Genomic DNA, 11,144 nt, shown 5'->3' on the forward strand with positions numbered 1-11,144 from the left:
CGAGTGTGCCTGCCGTGCCGTCCCGCCATGCTCCCCACCGGAGCTCCCGCCGGTGCGTGAGCTGGAGCTGCGCGGGGCTCAACGCTGACAGCGCCTGGGTGTGAGCGAGCCCCGGCTGCACGGCCGGGATCTTAACGGGAAGGGCTAGGAAAGCCGTGTGTGTGTCCCAGCCATGTCCGCCTGCAAGACCCCATGGAGAGAAGGAAAAGCCTGTCGGCCCCTTGGCCCTTGCCAGCTTATCCCAGCCAGATCCTGTTTCAGATCCCCTGAGCATCCCTGCCAGCGCTGACGTGACCGAACACAGCGACAAATGTGCCGATCCACAGGACGAGGTTTATTCCTGACAGGATGGTGGGATTATTCCGTCACGTGTCGCAGTGTTACCAGATTCCCGAGCCCTAACCTGGGGCGGTGCCTGACAGGGACCAAGCGTGGCAGAAACGTGGTTACCGGTGTGCTGGGGGCGCAGGGGCTGTCCCCCTCCCCAGGGTTTTTGTGCTGCACGGGACCCCGCAGAGCGGGGCTGGGCTGGCACACAGCAGCTCAGGGCTTGGTGGCCTCCATCACCCCTCAGGGACATCTCCATCCCATCCCAGGCACCCCAAAAGGCACAGAAAGGGGGAGTTGAACAGCAAAGCTTGTCCATGAAGCAGTGCCGGGTCCCCCCTTTCCCCCCGGGCACCTCTGGGCTGGGTCCCTGGTGTGAGCAGTTAAAGGGGGTCCAGCCCCCCATGCATCGGCGGGGGGCGGCAGAGGCCCCTCACCACCCTCAGGGCTCCCCTAGGGCAGAGAAGGCTCAGCCCCAGCTGGGGAAGAGCCGGGCACTTTTGGGAGAGCTGATTTCACCTACGCTGGCAGGAGCACGGCACCAAGGGGAAGACGTTCACGACGTGCCGGAGGACAGCAAGTTCAGCGCTCCCCTGAGGAGGCTGGCAGATCGTTTTAGTACCCTTAGATGAAACATTTAGGAACACAGGCGTTCACCACCCTGGGCAAGGCTGGGTCTGGCTCTGTTAACATCAGATGGGGGTGGGAGAGGACGGAGTGGCCTCGTGGCGGGGCTGCACACGAGGCCCCCTCCTCCTTTCCTTCCAATCGCCCACGGCGCCCTCGGTTTCACAGCTGCTGGAGGATAACGTCGACTGCTTCGGCGAGGTTGTTCACGTAGGCATCGGGCTTCACGTGGGGGTGGTTTTCATCGCAAGGCCTGCAGAGGAGACAGAAGGGCACGGCTGAGCAGGGACGGGCTCCCAGCCAGGTCCCACGTCCCCGGCCATCCTGCTGCTGCTGCGCTCCCAGGGCCCAGGGTAGCTCCGAGGTGGCCCCAGACGGAGCACCCGCAGGTGAGCCTGGCTTTCACATTCCTCCCTCTTCTGTTTTTTTACCCCTTCTCTCCCTACCTCCCCCGTACCCAGGTCTCTCCCACGTGCTACGGCAGATCCCACGTCCCTGTGCAACTGGGCTGGGCCAAACCTTGCAGAGCCCTGTGTGGAAGACAACCTACCTCGTTACCTAACTGACCCAAACGAACGCCCTGCATTTTACATGGCACTTGGCTGTTCAGGCAATAGCCGTGTCAGACGGGGATTGCTGGGAGGGCACTTCACTGCAAGCCCAGGATCCTACAAAACTGCGCAAATGATTATTCTCCCATGTTTTTTTCTCTAGAAATGGGTAAAGAGGAGAAGAGGTCGCTTCCGACCTAGAGACACGAGCGGTCTGTCCACAGCTTCGGTGAGTGGGAAGGCTCTGTCAGGGTTTAATTTTGCAGGACCACCAGCCTGTAAATCTAACCGTGGTGGTGTCAGACGCTACCATGGAAAGGGTCAGACTCGCCCTCCACTGCAAGTCACCACCCCGGGGCAGAGCAGCTTGAAGCCATTTTTTGCCGATGATATAATTAGAGGTACTGGCCTAACGAGGCGCAGATGCACAATCCTCTTTTACTGATTCAGCAGCGTCGCTGGTGGGGAGGGGGGCAGATGTGGGAGGCAGAAATTTTCCAAACCTCGCGGTCCTGTTATGGCTCTTGGGCTGAGAAACCCAACAGCTGCTGAAGAGCAAACATATGTATTCCATACGCTTAATGGCTTTCCTCTGGGAGAGAGATGAGAGCCCTAATGTCCACCTCCCAGCTCTCTTGCTCCCCGTAAAGGGCAAACCTTTATTTAGCCCAGGCCATTTTCTCAGCGGGGAAGATGCATTTCCTAGCGGATGCATGGGAGGCAGAGAGATCATTATTATTTATGATGTGCAGAATTTGGTGAGCGCTTGTCTGTACAAGTACCAAATTCTTCAGTTCCAGCACTGAAGCTTCCCAGGGCTATTTCCTTTCTGTTCATTTTTTTCAGCTGCCCTCTTCACGTCCGAGCACACGAGCTCCTCGCAAAGGCATGGCCTCTTTCAGGAGCCCACGATGCTCGAGATTTTACTTGCTGCAAAGTTACAGCATGCAGCTAGGAAAAAGAAAAGGCACTGACAGCTTTCCTTGTGTCACCTGCAAAGCCATGTCCGCCACAAGGACGATGGCTCTGTGCAATGGACTCTACGTGGGTGCTGGCTGTCCATAAAAGCATCTTATTTAAAAGGTGGAAGGTTATTCCATGGGTCTTTATTGAATTAGCCAAGTTCTATCTTGTTACAGGGCTAGGGTGCAACAAGAACAGTAATTATGATGGGCTTTAGGTTTTCCTCAACCGAAGAAGAATTTTGATTGCTGAATGGAAAGCAAGTTATAATATACAGCAGAATAAAACTTCCAAATATAAAGCAAGTAAAAATCCAGTGTGTACCCATCCCTCAGGTGGCAATTATTGCTCACCCCCCGATTTAACCAAGAGGCTTTTATGAATACAGAAATACCTTTGGGGAGCATGGTAAAACACTCATTTCTTGTCAATAATCCTTAATTTGAGTGGAGATACAAACCAAGTAATGAACAAAACTTCTTTCCATTTTATACCCTGGAAAACGTTTCTTTTCTGTCTTATACATTAGGAGAAAAATTTAAGAACTGGTTGAAACGAACACTTCTACAAGAAATTTTCAATTACACAGCACTCTTTGATCTATTAAAAGGATTTTGTGATTGCTATCTGTGCTGCCTATACAGAAATCCACCTGTAACTCAGCAGCTAAATGCCAGGCATCGAGGAAATGCCCTGTACACACTAAATGTGTGCTGTGGAAGGACTGGGTGTGCATATATATATGTCTGTGTGTGTATATATACATACACACACATACTGCAGTGAAGCACGTTGTCCAAATACTGTGAGATAACAACACACAGACTGGCCAGCCACCGACTCCTGGCTCCAGGAGTTGATCATCATTGAGGGTGACTCCTGGCTCCAGCGAGGGTGATGGTAAAACCTACCCTGGCTCCCGGGGAGCCAAGAGCTCACCCTCCCGTGCTGCCCAACCATCCCCACCGGGGTGGACCTGGACTTCATTTTTATCTGCTGCACCCCTATTATTCATCTGAGCTCCATGATTTCCCTGCTGCTTTGCAGTCCGATATTGTACAGGGTTGCAGCTGGGAACCCTAAAATACCCTTCTGCTACCCATGCTGCAGACAGATGGCCTCATTCGCAACACACGGGTTTCAGTCACTTTACTAACACTTTACTAACACTTTACCAGCGTTATCCAGAAGAAAAGGAGAGCACGACGCAGACCTTATGCAGGAGGGGTGCCGCATTGCCCAGCCGCTCATCAGGTGCCTCCCTGCCTGGCCCGGCTCCAGCCAGGACCCCGCTGCCCTCCCCTGGTGGGGACCAGCCCGGTGACACCGCCCTGTCCCCACGCCAGCCATCATAGAATCATAGAATCATAGAATCATAGAATCATAGAATCATAGAATCATAGAATCATAGAATCATAGAATCATAGAATCATAGAATCATAGAATCATAGAATCATAGAATCATAGAATCATAGAATCATAGAATCATAGAATCATAGAATCATAGAATCCCTTGAAGCCCTGACCGGCCGCACTCAGCTCTGCCCGCAGCCTTCTCTTCTCCAGGCTGAACACCCCCACCCCCCCCAGCCTGGCCCCATAGCAGAGGGGCTCCAGCCCTAGCCCTGCGCTGGAAAGGGCACTCCGTTTCAGCCCATGGCATACTCTGGAGTTACACTTTTGAGGCACGTCACGTGTCTTAATTACCTACGTGCTCATGGCGGCGAAGTCGGGGGGAAATGCAAGAAACAAAATTGTCTGAACTCTGCAGGAAAGCAGAGAACAGGAATAAACCAGACATCCCTGCTCGCTCGCCGTCTCCTAGGGCTGTGCTAGGAGCTTTTATTCCTGCCAGCGCCACCCCAAGAGCTGTTTCATGCGGCCTCCTCCTTCGCCTGGCGGGAGGCTTTGTAACGCACACAAGTGCACAGGAATAGCCACGCCATGCCTGCCCCCGCCCCGGCTCAGCACCGCTCTGTCAGGAGGAAACCGCAGGCAACAATCCCCCGGCACTAATGCCAAGAAGCAGGGCTCCAAATGCAGCGAAGCAATTCAGGAGCCCAAGTCTGGGTGCCAGAAGGGAGGCAGAAGAGAGAGCTCTGCCCTAAAACCCGCGTGCAAACCCAAGCGGCTGGATGGAGGGTGAGCCCTTCTCCTGCCATCCGGAGGGAGCGGGGACCCTGGCTCTGTGCCAGCGCTTCCCCCGGGGGATTTGGGCTTTTTCCCAGGAGAAACCCTCAGTTACTGAGAGTTTTAAGATACCTTTCAGTGGAGCACTGTGCTCTGGAGCTTGGCCCTGACGCCCTGGGTGTTGCCTTGGTGTGACAAAGCCTCCTTGGCCAGGGCCACCAGCTGCAGGCGGGAACTTCAGCCAGGAGCAGATCTTGCTCTCATGGTTTCAGCTTTGCTTCCCTTTGGATGACGACGACTCTTTTTGCATTGCGCGATGGCAGGCATCACGACGGTGGGCCACAAAACTGACAGCAGAGGTTACTTTTTCGTAATTTTCTCTTTCATATTCCAAAGTAAATAAATAAATCTAAAAATATCTTTAATTTGCTGAAGAATAAACTTGCATTGAGCTAACTTTAAGATAAACTCCTCCTGAATTTTTTTTTTTTTTTTTTTACGTGGGACTCTGGTTGCACAGAAGAACATAAATCAAAATGACAATAAATTATATTCTGTAGCCGAATATTGAGCTGTCAGCAGTCTTGGCCAGCACACAAACTCGCTTGTGAAGAATCAGCCACAGCCTTGGGAACCACTCTTCCGTACAGCAGGACTCCTTGGAGCGGCTGAGCATCACAGCCTGGATGTGTACACAAGTAATGTTTTCCAGCCCAAGTTGGCCATGACAGCTGTGAAATGTGGCACTTCATTTCTACATCACCTCTTCGCGGCCACCTTGCTGGTACATGAAGCAGTCAGGGAAAGAAGCGGCTTAGCACAGGGGCCCTCTGAAATCCGGAGTGGTCCTTCTCAGTCCCTACTGCGCTGTGAGGGCTCAGGGACACACAATCTGTGCCTGCCCCACTAGGCGCAGGGCAACGCTAGGAGAAGATGTTCTTCAAAAGAAAAAGCCATCCAAAATGATCTGTACATTACAACACATTAAAGATATGAAGTAGCTTTAGCATGATGCAACATGGACAGAGGTCTTGAGACTCTGTAGTTACTCACGTCCATCAAGTCATCCACCAGTACAGGCTGGGGGCTGACCTGCTGGGAAGCAGCTCTGCCCAGAGGGACCTGGGAATCCAGCTGGACGACAAGCTGACCATGAGCCAGCAGGGTGCCCTTGGTCCCAAGAAAGCAGTGGCATCCTGGGGTGCATGAAGAGGAGCGTGGCCAGCAGGGTGAGGGAGGTTGTCCTCCCCCTCTACTCTGCCCCGGTGAGACCGCATCTGGAGTACTGTGTCCAGTTCTGGGCTCCCCAGTTCAAGAAGGATGAGGAACTCCTAGAGAGAGTCCAGAGCAGGGCTACAAAGATGAGGAGGGGATTGGAGCATCTCTCCTACGAGGAAAGGCTGAGGGAGCTGGGCTTGTTCAGCCTGGAGAAGAGAAGGCTGAGAGGGGACCTCATCAACACGTACAATTATCTTAAGGGTGGGGGTCACGAGGACGGAGCCAGACTCTTCTCAGTGGTGCCCAGCACCAGGACAAGGGGCAATGGGTACAAACTGAAGCAGAAGAGGTTCCAGTTGAATGTCAGGAAGAACTTGTTGACTGTGAGGGTGCCCGAGCCCTGGCCCAGGCTGCCCAGGGGGGCTGTGGAGTTTCCTTCTCTGGAGATATTCAACCCCCGCCTGGCCGCTGTCCTGTGCCCCCTGCTCTGGGTGAGCCTGCTTGAGCAGGGGGGTGGCACTGGGTGAGCTCCCGAGGGCCCTGCCAACCCTGGCCAGTCTGGGATTCTGTGATCCTCAGGAGATGACTGAACATCCTCCTCTCCCAGGGACCATTTATCAGTGCCAGTGCTGCAGAAACTGAGCAGCTATTTATAGCCCCATGTGGCTGCGCCAGATCCTCCGCCCATACTCAACTGGTTAGTTCAGATCCACGCTTCTGGTCTGAGACATCAAGGAAGCAGCAGGGTGCTGCAGCAAACCAGCTCTGCCATTTTAACTCTTCACTCGGTCACTGGGTAAGAGAAGCTCCAGCATGGTATCAGGGCTACGGACTAGCAGAAAGCGATGGCTTCCTCCTGGTGAAGCATAAAACCACATCCTAGATCATAAGGGGCCATGAAAAACCAGCTTCTGCAAGAGTAAGAAGGTTCAACTTACTGCCTGGGTCAGATTGCCACGTGGATAGGTCTCTTCTGACAAGCTGAATTCCCTACCCAGACTCAGCTATCAGGGAGGGTCTCGAATTGCCCCGACCTGCTACGTAGTGTTCTCAACGGTTCACGCAGATGCAGCTGAGTATCTGTGATGGATGAAGGGATCTACGCTGGTCTGCACATCCACTTGCAGGAACTACTATGCAATTTTAAAGCAAACACAGCAAATACATGCAGAAGAGAGCATTGCTAGGGACAGCATAAAAAAGATGCCTATAAAAACACAGGCTTTGAGTTAACCCTTTTCTTTCCCCTATCAGTTGGGATTCTGGGTTTAGCCTGTGGGTCGGGGCGGGCGTCGGATGCTGCTGGCAGCTGGCTCCGAATGGCACTCTCGTGGCAGGACCTTTTCTGCAGAGGGAACTGGAGCTGCAAAGGAAAACACGTGGCTGGGTGCTGGAGGTGTCCCACTGAGCTGGGAGCCAAACGCCCCACTGGGAGCAACGCGGGGGTGCATCCAGTCTGAGCACCAAACCCTCACGATGTGCCGTCCTGGGAAACTTCACTTACTGGTTGGAAAGAGTTTCTCAGCAGCAACAAAATATATGGAGAACAAAAAGGAAACAGCCAGATTACTGTGTGGACAAAATATTTAGCAGATAAAAGTCTAAGTGGAGGTAGCTGACGTGGACAGGAATGGCCACAGGGATGGAAACAACCCCAGAATCCAGCTCAGCCCCAGACCTGCCGAAACTTGACTTCAGAGAACAGGAGCAGATGGGGATTGATCAACACATGATTAGCATCACAGGTTAAAATTAGCTTTTGCAGAGTTCTTTAAAAATAGGGGTAGGTAGGAAAAACACCACATGGGGTCAAAGCAAAGCGCAGAAGTTAATTTGAAAGACAAACGAGCTCACATTCCAGCATACAGAGCTGCAGTCGTTTGGCAAGCCTGATCTGTAACGCTGCGTGTCCCACGATCGCTGACCTTGCCAGCAGCACAGCTTGCTGAGAGCAAACCCCAGCCCGCAAACTCTCCCTGTTTATACAAGGGATCTCTCCGTGTCACCACGCAGACTTCCCACTAACTCCCCAATTAAACACCATATACTCCTGCTGCCTAAAATTAGATAAAAGAGCTTGAAACCATTTCCCCTGACAGCGTATTCTTCAGGGGCTCTTACCACAGCTGTAAAATACGTGAGACAAGACTTTAACACGATTTTCTTTGAGGAATGTAAACAGCCACTGGAACCTTTGCTAGTTTCTTGGGACAGGCGCAATAATTTTACTCGGCGCAACGAGTGAAACTCTAGTTTTTGTGAAACATGCAATTTAATCAGTTTGGCACTGAAACCCCAGATAAATCACGGTGACTGACAGCACGCTGATGGGCGGTTGATGAACGGCCGCAGAGCACGTTTCCTGACGTTACAATGAGAGGCAAACCTGCGCCAAAGCCGCTAAACGCACCCAGTGTTGGAGCAGGTCCTGGCAGTTCAGGGAACCCTGGACCTGGACCCCGCATCTCGTGTCACACCCAGATCTCCCCCAGAACAGAAAGAGAGGCTTTTGTGGTTAAAACCCTACGTTTTGGAGAGCTGCTGTGCACGACCCAGGGCAGAAGGCTTGTCCTCAGGAAGCAGCCAGCACCTTCCTTTGCTTTGCTGCCATCATTTGGGAAGATAGAATCATAGTATAGAATCATAGAATCACTTTGGTTGGAAAAGACCTTTAAGATCATCGAGTCCAACCTTTAACCTAACCCTGCCATCCCACCACTAAACCCTGGCCCTAAGCACCTCATCTATCCTTCTTTTAAATACCTCCAGGGATGGGGACTCGACCACCTCCCTGGGCAGCCCATTCCAGAGCCTGACAGCCCTTTTGGTGAAGAAGCAGCCTAAACCTGCCCTGATGCTTTTGCTTTTGCTCGGAGGGGTGGGCACCATCAACAGAAACCTCTAACCATGAGCCCTGCAGCCGAGGATGCCTTCTACCTTGCTGCAGAAGTCGGTGACCTCTAGAGGTGGCCTTGCCATCTCCTTCTGGCCAACACGCCCCCAAGAGCTCCAGGAAATCAAACCTGTGTCAGAGCAAACCAGCATCCTCCACTGCTCTTCTCTTGCCTCCCAGAACCGTGCAGGCAGCTAATTGTCTTTAATTGTGACTCATTTAAATTCAAGCATCCACAAACAGGTAAAAATTAACAGCCAAATTGTTTGCTAACATCTGAAGGAAGTCTGTGGGCTTGCCTCTTAATCATTCCTGTTTATGTTAAACTGCTACAGTTTTAACTGAGCAGAATAAACCAGCTTAGGTACAACACTTCTCCAGGCAATACACCTCAGCATACAGGGAAACACTGGGAATGAGGGGATAGGGAGTTATCTTCCTGCATAAATTACCTTACAAAAAAAATATTGGCAAATGCTAGCAAACATTCCCCAGATTTTTGTTTTTCTGAATTTCAAGGCACTTCCTGGGGTGAACACTTGTACTTTACAAATGTACATGTGCTGAAATTTTAATTTTGGAGTGTTGTGGTAATTTGTTTGTTTCTAATCAGTTGGCTGCATGGTTACACTCTAACTAATGAGCTCAGACACACAATTCCAGAAATAACTGCTTAGAAGAGGATGCTGAGAGGGCTGGTACGGCTGACATAGGTGCACGGGGGAGTGCTTGGTGTCCCTGCTGCGGTTTGCTCTACCAGGTCTTCTACCAGGTCTTTTAAAAACCACTCATGGTGCCGAGATCCGATGCAGCACATCACACTGGGGAGTGAGGAGGAGGTCAGAAATGGCGATCATAACTGCAGGTATGAAGTGGTTCAGAGCATGTGTCAAAATAAAGAAGCAAAAGGAACAGCGGTGACCAGGACAGATCACAAGCTGGAGGCTGGCAGTGGCAAACTTCCACGGCTGTTACACGTAAAGCTTGGGAGAGGGTCAACACAAATATTTCCAATACTTCTCTTCGCAGGCACGACCTTTACTCATGCCAGTTCTAAGTTATCCCTCGAATAATCCTAATTCCTGCCATTTCTGCAGGATACGCCGCGCCAACCGGCTGTCGAACATCGGACGCTGAGGAAGCGGATGAGGCAGGCAGCTCCTTTCCTCCACCCGTGCCTATTTATTTTCTCTCTCAGGAAATACAGAACATGTGAACACGACAGATTAAGAGCTCTGGAGATTAAAAGTCCTGAAAGTCTTTTACGGGCTGTGGATAGGACACACATAGAGATTCATCCACGTACGCGCTTAAGTAAGAAACAGGCACGAGGGAAGGCAGGACGGCGGTGGGGAGACGTGATGAGAAGTGCTGCCGTCGGGACAGAAGGTACTGTTGGCTAAATGCTCTCATGTGATCACACCAGAGCATGAGATTTTATTAGAACTGACTTCTTTCCACCACCTCCCAAACCCCTCATGCAAAAATGCACGGGAAAGTCAAGCTGGTTTGAACAAATATTTAACCAAGCAGAGTACTGGCATTCAGGCATCTGGGCAGCAATTTCCCTTGTCTAAACTGCAGAGGTCTCTCATCTTGTAAAGCAAAAGTAGCTCAGCAGGGGCTAGGTGTTAAGGGTGCGTGTACCAGCGTTACAGGGGAGGACAGGGAGCAGCACATACGCCTGGTTTTGGACTGGTTCCCAGCCTGCACGTCCCTGAACACACATGGCCTGGGGACAGTGGGTGTTGCAGGGAGAACTGGGACCTGGTGGCCATTAGGATGGTGAGATGCTCAGCTGGCCCCTTCTGCCACACGGGGCTCTGGTCCTGTCTTCTCTGCCCAGGCCGAGGGCATCGTGTGGGCTCTGAGCTGGGACCCGCTGCGCTCCCATCCAACCTGAATCCAAGGGTTAAGCCATCATGGCTCAAAAGCCAGTCTTGCTCCGTGCTTGGGATGATGGCCACTTGATTGGACTCCTCAGTGAAGACTCGGGTGGAAGGGGGTTACTGCATTCGTGACTGCCACCCTCAGCCTCACGGAAACCATTTTAATTCATCCCACCCAGTGAGGGCATGTATTGGTAATACTCGTGCAACATACTCTATTGAGCCAACAGAGAGAGCGAGAGGGAACAGACAACCTTTTGAGAACACAAAACGCTTCTGCCTCCGCAGAGGTGCACATTCACCCCTCGGTTGCCTGGGTTTCCCCCATCACGCTGGCCCAGACCCATTTCACCCAGCGCTGTCTGTCCAAGAGCAAGGTGCTGTGCCCGGGCTGGTCACCTGAACCTCTTCAGGAGCCTCCTCCTCAGGACAGACAGGTCCCTCCGATGGGAAAGGGAAAAGTATTCATCCTATGTTCATCCCATCTTCTTAGATTAACGAATCTGGATAAGAAATATCCTCTGGAAGGGATGATTTTTTTTCCTG

At 52.0% G+C, this 11,144-nt stretch overlaps 1 protein-coding gene across 1 annotated transcript in view; it reads right to left on the minus strand.

Annotated features, from left to right (window-relative positions):
- Positions 1–27: 27 nt before the first annotated feature.
- LOC104128326 (phospholysine phosphohistidine inorganic pyrophosphate phosphatase) overlaps positions 28–11,144 on the minus strand; it is a 93,383-nt gene continuing 82,266 nt past the window's right edge. The window contains exon 7 of the mRNA XM_009641087.2: positions 28–1,207. Coding sequence (XP_009639382.1) covers positions 1,117–1,207 — 91 coding nt within the window. The 3' untranslated portion in view covers positions 28–1,116. The remainder of the gene's footprint in view (positions 1,208–11,144) is intronic.

The sequence above is a fragment of the Egretta garzetta genome, unplaced genomic scaffold, assembly GCF_000687185.1.
Source record: "Egretta garzetta isolate BGI_Z169 unplaced genomic scaffold, ASM68718v1 scaffold386, whole genome shotgun sequence".
Classification (NCBI taxonomy): domain Eukaryota; kingdom Metazoa; phylum Chordata; class Aves; order Pelecaniformes; family Ardeidae; genus Egretta; species Egretta garzetta.